The sequence below is a fragment of the Rhinatrema bivittatum genome, chromosome 1, assembly GCF_901001135.1.
Source record: "Rhinatrema bivittatum chromosome 1, aRhiBiv1.1, whole genome shotgun sequence".
NCBI classification, from domain to species: Eukaryota; Metazoa; Chordata; class Amphibia; order Gymnophiona; family Rhinatrematidae; genus Rhinatrema; species Rhinatrema bivittatum.
In genome coordinates this window covers 447,831,974-447,855,947 of record NC_042615.1, presented here as the reverse complement: position 1 = coordinate 447,855,947, position 23,974 = coordinate 447,831,974, and the positions used below count along the sequence as shown (strand labels likewise).

The 23,974-nt window shown below is 41.2% G+C and overlaps 1 protein-coding gene across 1 annotated transcript; it reads left to right on the top strand.

Annotated features, from left to right (window-relative positions):
* The first annotated feature begins 8,841 nt into the window (after positions 1-8,841).
* On the top strand, positions 8,842-10,146 carry LOC115097170 (piggyBac transposable element-derived protein 3-like). Its single transcript, XM_029612745.1, has one exon. It carries the CDS (start codon positions 8,842-8,844, stop codon positions 10,144-10,146), a length of 1,305 nt encoding a protein of 434 aa, XP_029468605.1.
* Positions 10,147-23,974: the final 13,828 nt, after the last annotated feature.

Sequence of the window (23,974 nt, the reverse complement as noted above, 5' to 3'; positions counted from 1 at the left end):
ATTACTTTTTCACACTTTGTGGTAAGTTCCAAAATTGTAATTCCTACGTACAACCACTGGGGGTGGGGAGGGAGGGTGAGAAAAAGAGAAAGAGAGAGAGTGAGAGCACCTAGCCATAATGCGACGTATGAACAGAACAGTGCACTCTTGAGAAGATTTGATGACCTGCGGAGTGAGGAAACTCACCCAAAGATGAGATTTGTGCAGTGTTCTATCAACCTAGCTAAGGTCATCGAATCTTCACAAGAGAGAACTGTTCTGTTCATGTGCCTCACCCTGAAAGTCAAAGTGGCCCCTAACCCCTACACTAATACTAAACCTCACCTCGAGTGATTAGGTGGACCTCATATACAGGTATAAATACCTACCTAGTATGAGCACATTATGGTTAGGCTATCTCTCTCTCGCTCTCTCTCACTCTCTCTCTCTCTCATAGCTAGGCTGTATCTCTCCAACAGCTAAAAACACTATTTGCAAAAACATCACAAAGCATGCTAAAGTCATATTGCATGGCTTAACACAATGAAAAAGGTATAGTTAAAACCCTGTGATATGGCTTTTCAAAATTGTGAAGCCAGCCCACTTGGCCCCAAACTCCCCCCCTTTTTATGATTTGCATCGCACCATGTGTTATGGTGCTTTCGCATGCATTAAAGGTGCTTAACGCATGCGAAAATGCCATATAGCACTTTGATAAATGATCCTCATAGTCTGCAAGAGGATTTGTAGGCAGACAGGTGATTCTTCAGATGGGATGGGTCTTGATCTTTTTCGATTTCAGGTCAATGCAATGGGCTTTAAATTGGGCCTTGGAAGGATTTAGTATTCAGTGTAGGTTTAGGAGAACTGAGGAAATGCGGTCTCTGTGTCTGCAGTCAGATAACAACCGTGATGCAGAATTCTGCACTAGCAGAATTCCTGTGGAATGATGAGCTGCCACGGTAAAGGGGGTAGGGGAATGAAAAAAGGGTGGGGGATGCTAGTGTGCAGCCGGCCGCATCACAGCGGTGTCGTTTCGCCTGCCGCAGTGCGGCCATGCAGCACTATCACCCCCATAGCGCCACGTTAAAAGGTGGTGCTATTTCCAGCACTACTGCCGGCGATAACATCCAAAACATTATCGCCGGCCATGGTGCCGCCACCCTATTTCCATAAATCCCTCCCAAACTCCACCCCTTCCCCTAATTTTAATTTTACCACTGTGATAAGCCCATTATCACACGTGTTAGGGCGTTATCACGTGCGATAATGCTCTAACACATGTGATAATTGACTATCGCATCTTGGAAAATGACCCTATTCGTTTGGAGTACAGTATTAGGGATGTGAATCGTTTTTTGATGATTTAAAATATCGTCCGATATATTTTAAATCGTCAAAAATCGTTAGGGCCACGATACAATACCAATTCCCCCGATTTATCGTTAAAAAATCGTAAATTGGGGGAAGGGGGAGGGCAGGAAAACCGGCACACTAAAACCCCCTAAAACCCACCCCCGACCCTTTAAATATCATAAATGTCGATACCATAAATGTCGATACCAACTTCTGTAATAAAATCGCTAAACATTTTGAAACTAAAGTACTTAACATTTCTGCTGAATTCTCAAACCTTCCTTATCCCACTCAAAAAAATGAAGTACCCAGTCAATCATGGTCAGAATTCACCCCTACCTCAGACACTTCTATTCTAGCCATTATAAACAAACAAAAACCCTCCAACTCCCCTTATAATCCATGCTCTGGAGCCTTTTTCAAAGCTCTCAAACTTGAAGCCTGCTCTTTTCTTACTCTTCTAGTTAATCAATCTCTAGAATCAGGTGAATTCCCCCACACTTTAAAAAAGACCTCTATACTACCAATCTTAAAAGCTAAAGCAAAAGATACATCTGATCTCAACAATTACAGACCTATAGCATCTCTTACTTCCCTGGCCAAACTAATAGAATCTGTAGTACTCCATCAGTTAACCGATTTTCTTACAGAGCACAATATTCTTCATATTAATCAACATGGATTTAGAAAAGGTCATTCCACAGAAACACTTCTTCTATCCTCTTTTGATACTTTTTTCCGTGCATTCGACTCATATACAGACTACATTATAGTTTTCTTAGATATATCAGCAGCATTCGATACCATTAATCATCAGATACTCATTTCAGGTCTTCAAAACATAGGCATCACAGGTACAGTTTTGAACTGGTTTACATCCTTCCTCTCCAACCGACCTCAACAAGTCAATTATAGTCAGCACTGCTCTTCCCCATATATCATTAATTCCGGCGTTCCTCAGGGCTCATCTCTTTCTCCTATTCTGTTCAACATATATCTACTTCCTTTATGCTACATTCTATCCTCTCTTAATCTTTAGTTCAAAATTTATGCAGACGACATCCAATTTTTTGTCCCATATAAATCATCCTGGTCAGACACTCTATCTTTAGTTTCTCTATACTTATCTACAATCAACTCTTGGCTCTCCCACAATCGATTAAAACTGAATCCAGCAAAAACTGAGCTCGTATACTTAACTTCCATCTCTGATTCTTCATTAGGTCCACCATCACATCTTACAATCAATAATGTTACTATCCCCATAACACGCTCTGCTATAAGCCTAGGTGTAAACATTAATTCAGATCTTTCTCTAAAACAACACATATCCTCACTTACAAAAAAATCGTTTTTCAAACTACGTCTGTTAAAACATCTTCGTCCTCTACTATTTTACCGAGATTACAGAACCATTCTTCAATCCTTAATCTTCTCTGGCTTAGACTATTGTAATGCTCTCTTCCTAGGATTGTCAGACTCTTCACTATACCCCCTTCAACTGATCCAAAACTCTGCAGCCCGGATACTAACCAGAACATCTTTACATCATCATATCACCCCTATTCTACAATCATTACACTGGTTACCCATAAAGTTCAGAATAAAATACAAAATTCTCTCTATTATCCATAGTTTAATTCATAACCATAATCATACTTCTACCTGGCTTTGTTCAATACTGCGCATATACAAACCGACGCGACACTTAAGATCACTTAACCAAAATTTACTAGATATCCCTTCTCCTAAACAAGCCAGATTAGACCTCACTAGAAAAAGAGCCTTTTCAATAGCCGGTCCAACACTTTGGAACACTTTACCAAACCATCTTCGCTCGATATCCAACCCTGTACATTTCAAAAAATCTCTCAAAACATATCTTTTTCAACTTGCATTCAACTCGTCTTCTAATTAAACTTAATCATCAATACCGAAATTACCCTCTTAAACATAGTTACACCCATTACAATCCCATTTATACTACACATAACTACAACATACCTGCTCATTCACACGTTTCCAACTATCATACCCTTCTCCCTTCTTCCCTTTATCTCATATAATTTTCACGCTCTATTTCTCCCACTTCCCCTTCCTCCTCCCGTTCCCCTTCCCCCCCTTTTTCCCCTTTTCCCCCAAAACAATAAGCCCATGGTTCCAAACTTTTTATATTTTTAAAACCTTATATACTAGCATTCTGTCTAGTTATTACCAATTTTTATGTAAAGTTTAAAAATTCCATTTTATTTTGATTATTTTATTTTTGGTTTTAAATCTGTGAACCGTTTTTGATAAAATTTCTTTTTTAAAAAACGGTATATAAATACTTTTTTAAATAAATAAATAAATTAAATCCCCCACCCTCCCGAACCCCCCCCCCCAAATGCTTTAAATTACCTGGGGATCCAGCGGTGGTCCAGAATGGCGGCGGTCCGGAACGGCCCCCTCAATTGAATCCTGTTGTCTTCAGCCGGCGCCATTTTGCAAAATGGCCACCGCAAAATGGCGGCGGCCATAGACAAAAACGATTCGCCAGAGGAGGTCGTTCCGGACCCCCCTGGACTTTTGGCAAGTCTTGTGGGGGTCAGGAGGCCCCCCCCAAGCTGGCCAAAAGTTCCTGGGAGTCCAGCGGGGTTCAGGAAGCGATTTCTTGCCACGAATCGTTTTCCGTACGGAAAATGGCGCCGGCAGGAGATCGACTGCAGGAGGTCGTTCAGCGGGGGTTTCCGGACCGCCACTGAACGACCTCCTGCAGTCGATCTCCTGCCGGCGCCATTTTCCGTACGGAAAACGATTTGCGGCAAGAAATCGCTTCCTGAACCCCGCTGGACTCCCAGGAACTTTTGGCCAGCTTGGGGGGGCCTCCTGACCCCCACAAGACTTGCCAAAAGTCCAGCGGGGGTCCGGAATGACCTCCTGCGTCGAATCGTTTTTGTCTATGGCCGCCGCCATTTTGCGGTGGCCATTTTGCAAAATGGCGCCGGCTGAAGACAACAGGATTCAATTGAGGGGGCCGTTCCAGACCGCCGCCGTTCTGGACCACCGCTGGATCCCCAGGTAATTTAAAGCATTTGGGGGGGGGTTCGGGAGGGGGGGGGATTTAATTTAAAGGGTCGGGGGTGGGTTTTAGGGGGTTTTAGTGTGTCGGCTCACGATTTAAACGATTTTCACGATAGTTTACACACCCAAACGGCAACAATACGATTCCCTCCCCCTCCCAGCCGAAATCGATCGTTAAGACGATCGAGGACACGATTCACATCTCTATACAGTGAGGGGTAGATTTTCAGACGAGCGCGAACAGCCTACTTTTGTTTGCGCTCCAGGCGCAAACAAAAGTACGCTGGATTTTAGTAGATACGCGCGTAGTCGCGCGTATCGGCTAAAATCCTGGATCGGCGCGCGCAAGGCTATCGATTTCGTATAGCCTGCGCGCGCCGAGCCGCGCAGCCTACCCTCGTTCCCTCCTAGGCCGCTCCGAAATCGGAGCGGCCTAGAAGGGAACTTTCCTTTGCCCTCCCCTCACCTTCCCCTCCCTTCCCCTACCTAACCCCCCCGCCCGGCCCTGTCTAAACCCCCATCCTACCTTTGTCGGGGGGCGTAAATCCCCGCGCGCCAGCGGGCCTCCTGCGCGCCGGGCCGCGACCTGGGGGCGGGTACGGAGGGTGCGGCCACGCCCCCGGGCCATAGCCACGCCCCCGTACCCGCCCCCAAAACGCTGCCGACACGCCCCCACAACGCCGCGCGCTCCAGCCCCGCCCCCCGACACGCCTCCCGACACGCCCACTCCGAAAACCCCGGGACTTATGCGAGTCCCGGGGTTCTGCGCGCGCCGGTGAGCCTATGTAAAATAGGCTCACCGGCGCGCAGGGCCCTGCTCGCGTAAATCCGCCCGGTTTTGGGCGGATTTACGCGAGTAGGGCTCTGAAAATCCGCCCCTATGGATATGTGACTGAACAGGCATGAAAAAGTCATAAAAAAATTTCACTGGATAAAGAATATCCTTAGATTCTTAAAGAATGCTATTATACTAAATATACCAGTGTGACTGCTGGGGAATAAGATCGAACTTCTGTTTGATTTTGTGTCTATGGTGTTGTTTTTAGCTAAATAAGCAGCAATGAGAAAGGAAGAGACACAGAGAGATAGTATGTTTTGATGGTTTCTTAATTCCTAATCTATTTATATAAAATATCTCCTGCAGTCCAAAAATGTACCAAAGTTCTAACCCTTATAGATTAGAAGATGGTCAAAGTCACATTCCAACTTGACACATAACATTTAGTCACTAACCTTTATTATTTAACAGCCAGGGAACAATTATCACATTGGATAGCTAAAGAATAACACCATGGCTTCAGTCAGTGCTAATTGCCTTGGGTACCATCACATCTTAAAATCTCATCTCTTTATGGTGGAACTCCTATAGTGAAAGTATAGCACTATAAGAGTTCATGGATCCTTATCTTGAAAAATTCAATAAATGAAACTTGAAAATTAATTAAATCAACATATCCTTTGTTGACAAATCTTTCGGTCCCCCGACACGGACCTTGTTTCGCCACAAGGGCTGCGTCGGGAGGGACAAAGCCCAATGGTAAAACTAGGAAGAATCAAAACAGTACTCTAATGAGGAACCATAAAAATAACAAAGACACCAACAGCACAAATAAATGAATTTATTTATTTACTTATTTTTTGTTTTTCTATACCGATCTTCCTACATTAGATGCAAATCAAACCAGTTTACAAAGAACTAAAACTTGTCAGATGGCCTTACATGGAACAATGAACATTTAAGCAACTTTAAGTAATAGTCAAAGAGAAAAAAAACTAAATATACAATTTAAATTACATAGTAATCAAGGTAGATAAGAATTGGAATTGGATTACATAGTAATGAAGGTCATAAGTGATAAAAGTCCAGTAAATGTATAATTCAAAATATGTTGTTCTTGTACTAGGCTTAGTTAGGGAGAAGGTATGTATAAAAAAGGAGTGGGGAATAGCGGAAGACATAAATGGAATGAAATAGAATAAAATAAAATAATAAAATAAAATAAAGTAAAATAAAATAAAATAAAAATAAAAATATAAATAAATAAATAAATAAATAAATAAAAAATAAAATAAAAGGGAAAGTCAAAAGAGTGACTAAGGGTCTCTTCAGAGGGAACCAGAATAAATGAAAAAAAGACTAAGACTAATAACAGATCAAACCATATAAGGGAGAGAAATAAACAGAGAAGTATAGTAAGAGATGTAGAGAAGGCTTTAAGCTAACAAGATGGTTCTGGAAAGGCAAGCTTGAATAACCAAGTTTTGAGTTTTTTCTTAAAGGAGATTGGGCAAATCTCTTGTCAAAGGTCAGGAGGGAGAGTGTTTCAGTTAGAGGGACCAGCGGTAGAAAAGGCCCTTTTTCTTAGAGATGTTTTAGCTTGAGGGACGAAGAGGGTACCAAGGTAAGCTCTTCTCAAAGGTCTGGTGGAGTATTTAGGGCGAATCTGGAAAGTGAGATCGAGTGGGGCAAGATTGTGTAAGTTTTTGTGTATGATGGTTAGTACTTTGTATATAATTCTATATTTGATGGGGAGCCAGTGGAGGTGGTACAGGATTGGAGTGATGTGATCCCTCTTTTTTGTATTTGTCAAAATCCTGGCAGCTGAGTTCTGTAACATCTGTAGTGGCTTTATAGTTACAGCAGTGAGTCCGAGCAACAAAGAGTTACAGTAATCGATTTTAGTGAGTAAGATTGAAGAACCAAACGGAAATCATAGAAGTGTAGAAGGGGTTTAAGTTTTTTAAGGACTTGTAATTTGAAAAAGCATTCTTTAGTTGTATTGTTAACAAATCTTTTAAAGTTGAACTCGTTATCTAAGAGGGTGCCTAAATCTCTTACGTACGAAGAATTTTTGAAGTAAGGGAAGGTAGGAAGAGAGTGGATATCAATCTGAGGTTGAGCATTTGGGAGAGAGGTTGTTTCACTAATAAAGAGATTTGCATCATGAGAGATGATTAGGAATTCCGTCTTGTCTTTGTTGATGACTAGGTTAATCTTGAATAGGAGAGAGCTGATTTCCTGAAAGCAACTGTCCCAAAAGGGGACAACAAACAAAAATAATACATGTAAATGTGATTGCATAGAAACTGATTACATAAAAATTGAATGACTGACATAATAAATAATAACAATAAAAATAAAACAATAAAAAAGACCATATTAACCTTTTAGATCCCGACGTGCCAAAAGTGGAACATTTTTTTAAATTATTTTAATTACTCCAAACCTAAAGAAAATCAAAGTTTCAACCATTTAGCTTGAGAGTATAGAACTTGAACAGTCTAAATCCAAAAATGTGATATTCCTAGATGAATACTCTTAAAGATATGAATATGCAAAGTAGGTCAAAAACTGAAGTTTTGACATAGTTTGACCTTTTCACCTTTTGGTATGATACTGAATGTAAATAAAGGACTTGTGTGATATATTCAAGTTCCCAAGGGATTTCTGATCATGTTGGCATAAATCTTTCTTTTGTAGGTAAGATACAAATTGATCAGCACCAATTTATGTTTGCATGTTCCACATGTGGAACGTTGGGATCTTTGTGGTTCAAAATATACACATTTTTGAAAAATGAATAAAAATGCAAAAAACGGTTCACAAATATTTTAAAAAATGGTAAATTACATATAATCCCATGCTCTCTCTCATGCATACACATACACACAGACTTCTCATTCTCATGCTCTCTCTCAAGCACATACACAGGCTTCACTCCCATGCTCTCTCTCTCTCTCAAACATACATACACACAGGCTTATCACTCCCATACACTATATGAGGAATCTTACTCTCTCCTGGGCCTCCATCTCAGGATGCAAGGACTGAGCACAACAGGCTAGCTCCGCGACGGCGTCCTCTTCTCGGGCTCCGCGACAGCATCCTCTTCTTGGGCCCCGCAAGACTAGCTCCATGACGCCGTCCTCTTCTCGGGCCGCGCGAGCGAGACTAGCTCCGCGGCGGTCCTGTTCATTTCCTAATTTGGAATACAATGAAAACTCAGAAGTACTTGACTGTTGAAGAAGCAGTTGAACAAGTTTGGGGCGATTCTGAAGCTACAGAAGCTGATATTGTGATTTTACCACCATCAGATAATTTAGAAGACTCAGATATCGAAGATATCAATGACGAAGACCTAGCACCAGAAGTACCAGCAGATGTGTGTGGTGAAGTGGAAGTTGCAGTTGAGTCACGCGATGAGGAAGTGGATGAGGATGACAAATTGCTATCAACCTATTGTCAAGAATCAGGAGATACCAAAGGAAAACGAAACCCAGAGAAGCCAAAGCCAAGTTGGATCAAGACAGATGATTTCACGACCACAATGGAAGAGCATGCCCCAACAAAGTTGGCTGATATTCGTCCAGATCTTCTTCAGAAGACACCATTTGAACTTCATAGAAATTATGGGTGAAGATTATTTAGAAGAATTAGCATACATGACAAATATATATGCCAGGCAGAAATTGGCAAGCATTGACACAAATGCTGATGAAATCACTCGTTTCTTCGGAATACTCTTGCACAGTGGCTATCATCATGTTCCAAAAGAAAAGCATTACTGGTCAACTGCAGAAGATTTGAGCAACCAAATTGTGCCAAAAACCATGTCAAGAAAACGCTTTGAGGACCTGAAAATCTATTTTCATATTGTTGACAATTTGCAACTACCACCTGGAAAAGCTGCAAAGGTTGAGCCATTTTATACCCATTTATCTGCTCAGTTTTGGAAGATTGGAGGTGTTTTTAGTGAAAGCCTGAGCATTGACGAATCAATGGTACCATATTATGGTCATCATAGCTGCAAAATGTTCCTTCGAGGAAAACCAATTCGATTTGGATACAAAATATGGATGATGTGCAGTCTAGATGGTTTTCCATTTTCAATGCAGATTTATACAGGTGCCAAATATCAGCCAGAAGAATCAGGCACTGATAAAACTGAAAAAGTTCCACTTGGTACAAGAGTAATTTCGGATTTGATTTCAGTCATTCAAGAGCCAAGAAATCATTGCCTTTTCTTTGATAATTTCTTCACATCACACAACTTGATGGTGGAACTGAAAGAAAAGGGATTTCGAGCAATTGGCACTGTCAGAGAAAACAGAACTGGGAAATGTCCCCTAATGGCACCTAAAGAACTGCGCAAGAAAGATCGTGGGGAATTTGATTATCGTGGTGATGGAGACATCATCTGTGTCTGCTGGAATGACAGCAGTGTGGTCACAGTCATGTCCAACTGGATGAAGCCATTTCCACTTCAAAAAGCCAGCCGCTATTCTCTCAAAGAAAAGAAAAAAGTTCTAATAAAGCAACCAAAAATAATTGGTGCTTACAATCAAGGCATGGGTGGTGTTGATCTACTTGACCGGCTTTTATCAGCTTACCGCCCAACACTTCGCTCCAAAAAGTGGTGGTGGAATTTATTTTCAAATGGCTTGAACATGGCTGTTGTGGCAGCTTGGAAAATTCACTGCCATCTGCTTGGAAAAGAAGCAATGAGCCACTTGGACTTCCTACGTGAAGTATCTACCGTAGCAATGAAATGTGGCCTTTCAAGCTACCGCATCCGGAAAGGAGGTCCTACAGCATCCATAAGTGCTGATGTAAAGGCATTACAGCCTCACTTCTTGTCCACAACTTCCCAAGGCCGATGTGCTGTCTGCTCCAAAAATACAAAAAAGTGGTGTAAATTTTGTGGTAAACGTTTACATGAAAAATGTTTTCCAGATTATCATGCTTGATTTTTTTGACTAATTTTCATTCTTATGTATGATATCAGCTGTAGTATTGCAGTATGTTACAAGAATTACCTAAAATAAAGAAATGTTACAAGAATTACCTAAAATAAAGAATTTTTGAAAAAGTACTTTTTGACTCCTGTAGATCCCAACGTTCTACTAGTGGACATGCATTTTTCTCAAAAACCCATAGTCCGATTTTCCTTGAAATTTTTTTTATACCATATTTGGGTCTAGTTAACTAAGATATGTAAAAAGGGGCATCAGGAATAAGTCCTTCAATGAGCGGGATCTAAAAGGTTAAACAGTTAGTACTATTGTATATGCAAAACATAAAAAAAAGTTAAACATGAAAAAACGTTTAGATGCCATATAGTCAAGGAGTAATTTAAGTATCCAAGGGGAAAGGGGAGGGAGAGTTAGGAGAAAAAGGGAAGGGAACTAAGAATGGGGTAAAGAGGAGGGAAGGGGGGAAGGGAGAAAGAGGGAAGGAGAGGGGAAAGAGGGGAGGAGAGAGGGAAGAGTGGGGGGAGTAAAGAACAAGGAGGGGGAGGAAGAAACAGATAAGAACATAGCGGAGAGTCATGGAAAACACACAAAACATACAGGAACAGTACCAGTGAAGTCTGTAACCTGGAAATGTAGAATATGTTGAATGTATTGAATGTACTGAGCCCTGCAGAGGGAATTCAAGATAGCTGAAACAAAAACAAAACAAGAGAGCATGTAAAAGCTTTGAACCATACTAGAAGGGGCAGGTAAGTAAATATATGTGGAAACCAAATACCTTACAAGTGTATTGGCAGCAGCATCTCCTTAAGGGAGGATTTCTGAAATTACTCCGAGGGAGGAGAAACATGCAAAAATCTTTGCCTAGGTAATAAATAACAAGAAAGGGGAATATGAGGGAAACAAAGCTGCTAGAGATAAAGAGAAACAAATCCAAAGGTAATTGAAAACAAAAACAAAGAAACCAAAAGGAAATCTTGCCGATTCAAAGGAAAAGTATGGCGGCTCCGCAGGGCTACTGCCACCTTGGTATGCCAAGATTTAAAAGGGGAGGAGTGAAGAGCAGGAATCAGGAGAGACACTGGAACACGAGGAGGACCACGGGAATACAGGAACACAGGAACACTAGAACAAACAGGAACAGGAACACAGGAACGCTGGAACGAGACTGGATCAGGCACAGGAACAAGGAACAGAAAACTAGCTACACGGAAGTATCGACCCGATGCAGTGCTCGATGGACATCCTGCCGGACCAGGACTGCAGCCACCGAGGAATTTGGATACCGGACAGAACGGCATTACTCCAGGATATGGAGGCCCGGGGCAAGCAACTGAGCAGGACAGAATGACATGATTGCCAAGGAGAGGTTCTGGGGATGGGACCTTGCCTTTTATGCAAGAACTAAGTGATGTCATCACCAGTCAACGCTGACCGGGTTCCCGCGCTGAGCCCTTTAAAAGGCAGCAAGGTCCGCGCATGCGTGCTTAGGGGCGGGGCCGATCCTGTGGAGGACACCAAACCCCTGTGTGAGGAGCACTGAGAGTCTGAAGACCCCAACGGGCCTGGGGATGCCTGGGAGTGCCACGGACGGCGGGAGCTGGTCACGGCTGCCAGAGACGAGGAGCTGGAGGTGGAGGAGAGCGCGAGGTGAGCAGGCCCGGTCGCGGCACCAGTGCGGCTGGGACGTGCAACAAGGAGTTATTCTGACAGAGTGGGTCTCAGTTGTAGAAATACAGTACTCAACACTCATCAGTGCCTCCACATAGGGATGTATATCAGCAAAGTTTTCCTAATAATACATTTATAGTTATACGAATAACTAGTCACTCAAATAACAAATATACAGATTGGAATGAATTGAGTGTTTACTCATTGCAATGCAAAAATAACCCTAATAGAATGAAATCATGGGTGACAATGCAATATTACCCCAGCATAATCACCTGCCTTCTTCTGGGGTAACTGTATGAAAAAGGACATGAAAAGAGCAAGCAGTGCCAGCATTTTGGATATGTGATGTGGCTGCATGGGACTACAAAGCTTTGGGAGGTTCCATCACCCGTTCCTGATGTAGCTATTTGGCTGAAGGTCTGCAGTCTCTCTTCTGATAAGGTGCATGAGGGCCGCTCCCCTCTGCCAACGAAGAAAAGCTGGTTATGAATGGAGCCCTTTCCATCAAAACCCATAGAAAAAAAATGCTGCTGCCCCCAATAAAAAGAAATGTCAAATTTCTTGGCACTTCTAAGTACTGCTTCTTAGCACCAGCTCCTATCTCCCCCTTCTCTCGTGCTCTCTCTCTCTTTCTTCTGTGTAATTCAAAGAGTGTATCATGCGAGAGAGAGGGAGAGAGATGCTGGTGCCAGGAAGCAGCATTTATAAGTGCCGGGCCCTCAGCACTGATCTCCTTTTGGCGGGTTTGGCAGAGGCAGTAAGTCATCCCTGTTAGCCACGGAGGGGGAGAGAGCAGCAATCAACAGCAAGTCTTTTTCAGTCCACAGGAGAAGGGGATAATGGAAGAAGAGATGGAGGCAGGAATGGAAGATATGGGAGGAAAATACGGTTGAGGGCAGGGATGGGGTGAGGGGGGGGGGGGGCAAGGATGGATAGAGAAGGCCAGGGATGGGAGGTGTGGGGGTGCAGGGATGAAGCTAAAAGGGAGGTGCAGGTGGTAGCCTGAGTAAAGCAGGTATATTTCACTAGGATCACCAATTTCAATCTTTGTACATGCTGGTTAGCCTAGAGCCAGCCTTGAGAACAGAAAACTCACACACAGAATGCAATAAGTGGTATTCAATATGCTCTTCACCTAAGACTCCCTCCTTCTAGAACTCATCGGAGGGAGCAAGAAGGAGGGATGGCCCTCCTCTCCTCGAGAAATCATTATTAGGGAAGGAAAGTACCCACTTCTCTTCCAAATCATCATGGATGGGAGGGGAAAGTACCTCCTTTGCCCCCAGAATTCATCATGTGGAGGAGAGAAATATTAACCTTGCCGCCAAAGTCATTGGAGGGTATGAGGCCCCTGACCAGATCATCTCCTGTCCTCCTGGCCTCCTATGTCACGTCTTCACTCACTTTAAAATCTGCAGTAACTGTGCTCCTTCTTCCATCAGGCTCACACTATTGAGTAAAAGTCAATGCAGGGTCAGAGCCACTGCGCTCACTCACAGACCTTGCAGATGCCTCACCCCTCACATAGGTTCCTCTGGTAACAGGAAGCCAGTGTGAGAGGAGGCCACGGCAGGGCCTGTGAGCATGTGTGCCTGCTCCAGCCTCATGCTGACTTTTGCTCAGTACTGTGGGCTCAGCTGAAGAAGGGGCACAGTGGTTGCAAACCCAGATGGTGGCATGGCACCAGAGGCAATTGTTGGCACCAGAGGCAATTGCCTATGACAAAATCCAGGTCTGTTAATATGTATCAAAAACTGAAATTGATAAATGATCCTGAAAGAAAAAATTCTGTGCAGCCAGCAGGGGTACATACTCTAAGGGGGGGTCATTTACTAAGTCACAGTATTTTCCCTGAAGGAAATACCACAGGGAAAAATACTGTAACTTTGCTGCCAAAGGAAAAAAAAATTGCAATGATGGAGCCTTCACCTGGGGCCATCGTTATGTTAAAGGGCCCATGGCCCAAACAAAGCCCCTCAAGTAAAGAATAAAAACCACTAAGAGTAGTATTGAGAGACCTCCTGTCTGTCCCGTCCCCCCCGATGAAGCAAAGCACTAAAATTTAAAAAAACAGGACTGGATTTTGTCATAGGTAATGTATGCAATTGCTTCTGGTGCCAAATTTTGATAAGAGTTTTCTCGCTGACACAGCGAAGGCGCCATCTCACTTCTCAACCCCAAAGACTAAGTGAGAAAGGTGGCTTGTAGGAGGAGGAAGATTGTAACACGGGGTCCAGACCTGTGGAACTCAGTACCTCAGGTGTACAATAATCTAAAAATAAACAATAATACAAACCCATTTAAAATAATCAGAATACAATTACATAAAATCATTCTTATAAACAGCATAACTGAGTAACAAGCCAAAGAAAATAACCGCAAGGGCTCTGTGTCTCATGCTTTAGAATAACCAAGGCCTGGATTTTCTAAGGTCACAGACCTTAAGGGTATATTTTAAAAAACAGCGTGCACGTGTACTTTTGTTCGCGCAACCGGTGCGAACAAAAGTATGCCGGATTTTAAAAGTTACGAGTGTAGCCACGCATAGCTTTTAAAATTTGGGGTCGGCGCGCAAAAGGCTATGCAAAATCGGCAGCCTGCGCACGCCGAGCCGCGCAGCCTGCCTCCGTTCCCTCCGAGGCCGCTCCGAAATGCCTCGGAGGGAACTTTTTTTTGTCCCCCCCACCTTTCCCTCCCTTCCCCTGTCTAACCCACCCCCCCAGCCCTACCTAAATCCCCCCCCATCTTGTTCGATGGAGTTATGCGTGCCGGCTGGCCAGGCCCCGACACAGGCCGCTGTATCGGGGCACAGCCACGCCCCGGACCACCCGGACCGCAGACATGCCCCTGGACACGCCCCCATACCACAGACACGCCCCCCGGACCGCCCATTTTAGCAAGCCCCGGGACTTACGCGCGTCCTGGGGCTTTGCGCGAGCTGGCGGCCTATGCAAAATAGGCGCGCTGGCATGCGAGTGCCCTGCGCGCATAAATCCGGCAGGATTTACGCACACAGGGCTTTTAAAATCTACCCCTTAGAGAATCCAGTGGTAATGGGGGGCGGGGGACAGGCCTGCGAAAGCCAGCAGCAATCGCACCTCCGCGGTGCTATCGTTGCTGGCTTTCGCACCCAATAGCGCCATCATAAAAGGTGGTGCTATTGGGCGCGCTACTGGCAGTGAAAGGGGTTCATACCTTTTCGCCGCCAGCAAAGTTTCCGCTGCGTCCATCCTGACGACACCCCGGCTCCTCCTCTTCCGGGGACGACTCCGCCCCAACTCCACTCTGATCTAGCTACAAAAATGACCACCCAAGCTTTTATTTTCTTTCTAAAAGCTAAATAATTCATTTCCAATCTTATTTCTTGCAGTACTGAGTTCCACAACTCTGGACCCCAAGTTACAAACTTCCTCCTCCTATAAGGCACCTTTCTCACTTCCTTTCTGGAGGGAACCATAGAAAGAATGTCATTCTGAGAGCGCAAAATTATGCATTGAGTAAGGAAATATTTTCTTCTATTTATTTTAAATGTACTACCCAGTAATTTCATTGCATGTTCCCTAGTTTTTGTACTTTTGAAAGACTAGGGCACAAGCAATTTATGTTGACCTGTTCATATTTTATAGACCTCTGTCATATTTCTCCTTAGCTGTCTGTTCTCGCCCTAACATCTTTAGCCTTTCCTCACAGGGAATTGTTCCATCCCCTTTATCATTTTGGTTGTCTTTCTCTGTATCTTTTCTAATTCTGCAATTCTTTTTTTTTGAGATGTGGAGGCCAAAGCTGTACCCAATACTCAAGATGTAGTTACACCATGGAGCAATACGAAGATATTATGGTATTATCTGTTTTATTCTGTATTCCATTCCTAAAAATGATAAACATTCTAATTGCTTTCTTGGTCACCTCTGCACACTGAGCAGATAATTTCAACATATTACCTGCAATGCAGCCTAGGTCTGAAGGACTGAAGGAGAAAAGGGAGAATTAGGGTTGCAGCTCAGGAAATCAGAATAATCTCTATTATCTGTCTGCTGACAGTGAAAAAGAATCATTTCAGTCCTGTACTGATTGCTAACCATGATGGTTGGAATTAAAAGCATGAACATTTTTAATGAGTGCAATTATTGAATCATCTTTCACACACTCCATCTGCTTTGGTGTGTTCCTGTGACTACAGAAATGCTTTATATAATGACATCAATTTGCTCATCATTTTCTCTTTGCAGGCTTCATTTTATTAGTCATCGTTTCTGCATTTTGACATATGCTTTGTGGAAACATATAAGCTGTGAATAGAGATCAACCATCTATTTGACATTTCAGGGTCAGATGAAGGGATGTGCATTCATTTGAAAACAAAATGAAACATGCTACAACGAGGTTTTATTTTGTTCATTTTGTTGGCAATGAATTGAAATAAACCAAAAGTTTATTTCATTTTCATTTTGTTGCTCATTAAAGCCTATGGGAGAAGTAATACTTTTTTTTTTTAAGTAGATAGCCAAGAGCCAAATGGGAGATGTTGACTAATGTATGGTTTATTTGTTAGTAATTACTTTGCTTATAATATTGGTCTATTTGTTTTATATTATCTTATGTGGTGAATAAATGTAATCAACTTTGACCTATCACTGGAAAGAAGGATATAATAATTGAAATAAATAAATATGAAAAAGTTAATTTTACATTCATGACCCAACACTATTAATTCTATTCTCTGTATGGTGTTTGGCTATAGTATCTTCTCAGCAAAGTTACTATTCACTCACATCAGAAATAGGTCAGAGCAACAGAAAGTATGAAAGAAGTGTGTACTATTTCTGCTTTGGCTGTGCTATCTTAAAATTTATTTTAGAGTGGAAGCAATGACAGATGTTTTTGGAAAGCAGGTGCTAAAGATATTTTTTTAAGGAATATAGATATGTTATTTTCACAGCTGCAGTAAGTAATAAAAAATATGGTCATTGGGCCAACGTGCAACTTTCTCTCAAATATATTAAATCCAACACATTTCTTCAGGCTATAGGACATAAAGTTTTGCTAATGGCGGATGCTGGCTGGGTCTCTAATGGCATGTGATTCTCAAGGAAGCATTACTTTCCATTCAATCATGCAAAGAATGATGATGCTATCGTTATGCAAAAGGCAGGTTTATTTTGGGAAACTGGGAGCTGGTAAAATGTAATATCTTCAGTTTCTCATGGAAGTTCATGGGAAGATTCTACAGTGATCACTGGGAAAATGCAGCACATTTTTTGAAATTCTGTAGGTATTTGACAGTATATTTGCATATGTGTGCTTGTGAGTTACATTATTTGAAATGCAACAATAGTTTACTTAAAAAAAAAATCATCAGATAGATTTTCAACCCTTCTAGTGTGCATGGAGATAATTTCTTTTCTTAGTTTCCATTTCATTTTCTCTACATGTTGTTCTTCTCTACTTTATTGTTATTCCCTTTTCTTTCTAAAATATTCTCTCTTCTTTCTCATACTCTGTTTTCTCTAATACCCACCATCTCTTGTTATATATTATCTATCCATATCAAAGATACATCTTTTGTTATCTCTCTCTGTCTATCCCTTCCTTTATTGTTTCCCTCCAGGAATCTTTCCCATCTCATCTTCTCCTTACGTAATTACTCCTGCAGTCTCTCTTCTCTACTACCAAATTCTCATCCTTCCTTCCTCTCCCATCCAGCCTGTAATCTTTCTTCTTCTTCCCTCTAGCCTATTGTTTCCTGTCTCCTTTCCCTTTCTTCCCTTCTCTCCAGCCTTTTTTCCCCTCCCTTAGCATTTTCTTTCTAGTCCCTTATTTCTTCACCCACTGTCTCTTCTTCCTTTAAGTTAATCCTCACATCATCCAAGTTGCATTCCTCCTTCCACTTATGCCATGTTGTTCTTCTCAGTGTGGCTCAAGCAATAGCAGATGGGAAACCAGAGCATCATCAGAGAAGAAGACAGTCTTATTGGCAATGTAAGGTGAAGAGCGATGAAACGACTTACTGACCTCAATGACGGCAATGGAAAAAAGAGAGCTGAAGCTCTTTACTGGACTTAGTGGCAATGATAGCAGTAGAAAGGAAGAATGGAGAGAAGGTGATAGTTGCAATTATAAATATCCTTGGGCACAAAACTATTTTGTCACGTGGGTAGCCAGATGATAAGGCTGTTGGGGTTTCCTCTTTAAAAGATGTTATGGAAATACTTAGAGCACCCAGAGCATTTTCACCATGAAATAAATTAAAAGAGAAAAATGGATTTGAAAGGCACTTCTATAATCAAATTATTTTTATTTTGCTGGAAAATGGATATTTTTTTAGGTTCTTCACTTCTAGAAACAAGTGTAATTATTGAATAGAATAAACATTTCAAAAGTGTCTATATTTTCCATGAGAAATGATTTATTTCTGATATGCAAAACAATTTTTATATTTGACTCTCAATCTAATTCATTAACACAGTCTTTTGAATGGGCTCCTTTACAAAGATTACTTTTCACCAAGATACTATCAGATAAGTATTTCTCTTCTTTAGTACCTCTTAATGGGAGCAAATATTGAATGTTTAACTTTCATTCAAGAAATCTGATTCTTTGTGAACTTTTTATCATTACAGAATCTAGGATATTTTAAAATGTTGCAAGATTCCCTTCAGGGTAAGTATGAACAGTTTTGTCTTTAACCTTGTTTAACTCGTCAATGTCTATGATCTCTTGTCTGTCCTTGTGTATTGCACTAGTGCAATTTACCAAATTTGTCACAATTCATTGGTGTATACTGAATAGAAAGCTGACCTAGGAATGAAGTGAAGCTTTGGTGGCTTGCTATTGAGGAATAGAGTATGCTGCTTGTTAGAGCAGAGCAGACCTGAGCTGGAGTGCCACTCTTGATCACAAAGTTTCAGGATACAGTGTTTTACCTATTATGCTAACTCAAATCAAATCAATAATAAAGACTGACTTCCTAATCCACCAGTCTTCCACAGTCTGCAATGTTGCTAGTGTATGACTTGACATCTAAGTGAGATTGGAGTTCTCGCTAAAAGAAATCAAAAGATAATTATATCAACCATGTCTAATTATGCAGGCTTTGTGAGAACTTATAGAGTAAGAAAATAATCAATGACTCTTTCTCTCACAATCCACAGCTATAAATTTGCCAGAAAAGACAGGAACAAGTTATGTGATTTTTACATTCCAAATTCCAAAGAATTTTCCTATAAGGAACAACATAGAAGAACCTTTATCTATAGGTCCTTTGATCAATATTGCAACATCTGTATCTAAAGGTGGATTGTCCATTTTGAATTTTGGGACTTTATGAAATATTTTTCCTTGAGGTAGAATATAGTTCAGTTAAATTAATTCAGAATCAGATTATCAATCAACACTTTTCTCACATCCAACTGACTATCAATGCTGACAAATACCGCAGGTCAGCTATAGAGAATTATCCTTAATTTTAACTAATTTCTTACCTCAAATAGGATTAAAATTATCATCAACACCATTTTCACATACTGTCATACAGAAAATTAGTGTTTCCTAAAGTTTTTTTGTGTTCTTCCATTTAATCTAGGCCTCTATGACAGGAACCTGTGACCTGTTTCTCCCCTTCAGTTTCCAGCTGAACTCTACCTGCAATTTCACAACATGCTCAGTGAAAATCCTCAGCAGAAATTCCTACTCCTTTGATGTCATTTTAGGAAATTGTACTTATCTATTTCAGGAAACCCCTTTAAGGAATCAACAAAAAAAACCCTTGGCTAATGAAAACATCCTGAAAAAGAATTTTTAGTAAACTTAAAGCATTCTTTTTAGGTAATATTTCTTAAATCTTTCTAGGCTTTGGCTTAATTTAATATTGTTACACAGACCTGATCACTTAACTGCTTTGTATAAACACTGAGGTGGTCTAGCATTGCTATAGCATTGCCATGACATTCCCTAAAGAGTTTTTTTTAACTTCTCTAAGAGCTGACCAGATCTTATTTTTTACCACCTTTTACACTGCCCATTAAAATGAATAAGGAATATTAGTTAAATGAAACCAATAAAAATTCTATACTCACAATTTCAAAAACACCAAATTCTCAGGTTAGATTCCAAATACATGTAACAAGTGTCCTGTGTGCTTTTATGTATACACTCGACAAGTGCAGTAAAATCTTTCTTAGTCAATTAGATATATTTATTTTATTATTCAAATATGGCAACTCTACATGTCTATCAATAGTCTTTCAAAGCGAGAGTCCCCTGAAGGGATTTTCCTGCACTTGTCGAGTGTATACTTATACTGCTGAGTGCGGTTTCCATTGCAGTAACGGTATTTTGGATTCTCATGTGTGCTTTTATGACCATATTAGTTATTTTAAGCACTTTTAAAGCTAATTATATTTATAACTTACATAATAAACATTTGTTCCTCAAATCAAAGGTCAAAACAGTGCTTTTAAAATTCCATTGGTGACTACTACCACTACCAAACCCCAATTTCTGAGATGTCTTGTCCACTTTATAATCTTTGGGACGCCCTGGGAAAAAAACAGGTGAAATAACTCAATTAATATTCATTTTGACCCCAATTTCTTTATGTGGTCAAGTCACAAGAATACCTAAACCAGGCCAACATTGTCAAAAAATGAATTTTATTAAATTAGAGAAGTTGATTAAACTTTTTGGTGCCAGGGTGCTTCCCAGGGGCTGCAACTTAGGTGGGAGCCTCTCTACATGCTCCCCACCAAAAACACCATGTTTTTAAACCTTTAAAACTTCTGGTTTAATTTTTTTTTTTTTTTTTTATGCATTTCAATCTACATAGGAAAAATAACTTTAAATACAGAAATCAAAAAGGAAATAACATATCATTAATCGATTTCCATTTGTAAATGTATATACATTTCTGAATACATTGAAAATGAATTTAGTAATCTACAAGATTTATAAAGAATATAAGCTGATAAAAGGAAAGTCTGAGAATTAACTCATTGTACCATTGAAATATAAGGTAGCACCTTACTAACTATCTTGCCTCATTACCCAAGACTAAAGATTTATGGACCTGTTAATAAAGTTTCCCTGTAAATGCGAGATAGCTCTGCTAAATCAGAAATATATCTTCTATGGTTTAATTTTTACTAACTTTTAAAAACTTTAAATGTGCCTTCATACACTCCTTAGGCAAGCCTCCCGCTGACATCATTGCTGACATCAGCAAGGACCCCTGGGTCTGCATTGTTATCGCACCAGGGCTTTGATTACAGTACCGACACTGTGTGCCCCTTTAATTACCGCAGCAGCAGCATCCCCAGCGCTGCTGCTAGAGTCAGGCCCCAGTTGCAATCAGCAGCATTGATTTATTTAAAAAACTCTGATCTCCATGGCAACTCGATCCGCTTCTTCAGGCCTCCTGGAGATCCTTAAGCTCCCATGGCCCCAGCTGCATTGAAAGTCAGAGTGGCAGTGGAGCTGGTGTTTCTGCTTACTCCAGCTCCCGCCACATGTCTGCCTTCACTTTCTGGCCGCTGTATTAGGGGAATCCCTGGAGTGGTGCTGATGGCCCATCAGCTGCTCATTCTGGGATCCCTATTTCATGGCCACTCCCCTCCTCCCTTGTAGCTCTGTGCCACTTTCAATTTTAAGTGTGGCTCTGTGCCGCCAGCAGCTGGAGGTTGCCCCTTCCCTCCTGGGCCCCAGTAAACTCCCCAGGGAGCTTCTCAAGCCCTCAGTGCACTTCCTGCCTATTGCAGCTGTCAGCTGCTTACATTTTTAACGTGGGCCTGGAGCCACTGGCAGCAAACACGTGCTGCCTTCCCTCTTAGGTCCCACATACATTATTAAAAATTGGAACACTCTCCCACAGACTTCTATGCCCCAGCCAGAGATTGGGCCACCACCCTTGGGCTTCCGTGCCCCAATCACCAGGCAGGCATTTATAATATTTTATTTTACACCTTACTTACACAGTTTTGCAGCAACTGGTAAATTCTCAGTTGTGAAATTGCAGCAGACTGGGGCCCCCTGATTATTGTTTGCAGAATTCACTAGAGGCCTTGTCTCCAAATGGCGATTAGAATTCATAATAATGCAAGTCATGTTTTGTTCTTGGTTTAGTAGAATATCCAAAATGAATGGTTTTATATTCTACAGTGGCTGGATTATTCAAGAAATAAAATTCTGAAAGAACCTTCATTGGCTTAAAATGTATAAAAATAATCCAGTTGAGAATTCATATGGATGCATTGTTTCATTCCTTGTAAATGCTTCTTCGGATCACAGAAGGTATTTTTAATATGAGCAATACAATATATTAATTATGAGGTTCCATTCTGTTAGATTTGGAAGGTATGTATGTGATGTCAGAGAACGTTTTTCTGGCCTTCAACTGATAAGGTACAAAAATATCCAATCCACACAGTGGCAAACACCTTCAATCATACTCATGAGTCAGGGACACAAAAATGTCTGCTAGATCAAATTGTCTCTAAAGAGATTGAATCAAGCATATGCTAGAGACAGCATTCTCTAATTTTACTTTCTAATTAATATTTTTCATTGTTATAAAACATTTGTGAATAATTTGTCAGAACACCCAAGGGGTTATTTGAAATCATAGTATCCTCTAGCTTCACTCAGGCCTACTTAGACATGAGAATAGTAGCCAGTTAAAGTTTTAGTGAAAGTGTTTTCCAAAATGTAATCCCAGTTTACAGCAAACAGGGTCCAAAAAGTTGTATTTGTTATTGAGAAGAATTTTTTTTTCTAGAAAAATCTGATTACTGTAACAAGATTACCTGGGTCATGACTCGTTTTACTGTTTGTTTAAAACTGAGAGCACAGTAACTATTTTGGTGGCAGCAAGCATGCACTACAGTGAAAATGAAATCATTCAGGGTTAATAATGTATCCATGCATTTGTCACCTCTCAATTTTATATTAATGGCATAGCACTTTTCATCACGGCACTTCCAGCACGATGGTAGCATGAGATAAATTAGCATATGCTGGGCTTCCAGTGTACGAGTATTTATCACATGCATGTTCATTGTGAATATTCTGAAAACCCAACAGGCCATGGGGTCCCCAAGACAAGTTTGGGAAGTCCCGGTAAAGCGGGATGGAGGGAATGAACTAGAATATGAAGCTGAAAGCAAAGGCGGAGAGAGGGACAATATTCATAACTTAATAAAGGATGTTATTATGGATTGTGTTTGCTAAAAGCCGCAATGCTTAGGATATCAGAAATGGGAGGGCCAACCTGGTGGCTCCACGGCAGCATTGTGCATGCAGAGGAACTGGATTTGATTCCCAGGTATAATTTTTCTGCTCCCCAGGTTGACCAGGGCTGAGGAAGCTGCAGAGGCAGCATTCATAGCCCCTGACGGGAGAAAATTTCTGTCATCAAGAAATGGCAAGGCTTAGAGTCCAGACTTAGGGCTCATGTTAGCCAGGTTCTGGATGAAGATATGGTTTGTCATCTCTGGCCAAGAACTGTCATTGCGATGACTGGACTGAGTTAGGGGAAGGGATGAAAATTAGGGGGGAAAATCCTGGGTAGATGTGAATGAAGGCCATAGTCCAATAGAAGTCAGTTCCAACTTAACTCAAGCACAAAGGAGGAGGAAAGCACCAAGTCAAACAATTAAAAATAATTCGATTTGTGCAGCCCCAAAATGTTCAGTTTGGCTCATTTTTTCCATTTCTGGTTAGGATTCAGCTTTTTGGTTCTTTCAGGGTTATTTTTGTTCAGTTGGTTTCCCAAACAGGAAAATCATTAAACTATAATACCCCACCCAAAAAAAACAAACCTCTCTGAGGCCCGCCAACCCTCCTCCCACCTCTAAGACATTCCCAGGGCACAGGCTTACCCAGATGGGCTAAGCCAGGACCAATTGGGCTAAGCTAGTTTGAATCCCCTTCAGCCCTTTTAAGCAAATCCTGGGACATTTTAAGCAAATCCAGTTTCAGGCCCTGAGAATGTCTAGTGAGATGGGAGGGGGATTGGAGGGCCTCAGGGAGGCCAGTTTCTGAAATATTTTTTAACACAAAACTAAAAATTTGAGAGTATTTTTGTAAGAGACCATTTTTGGTTCATTCCATTTGGTTCTTATGTTTTTCAACAAAACACATACACACAATGTCATCA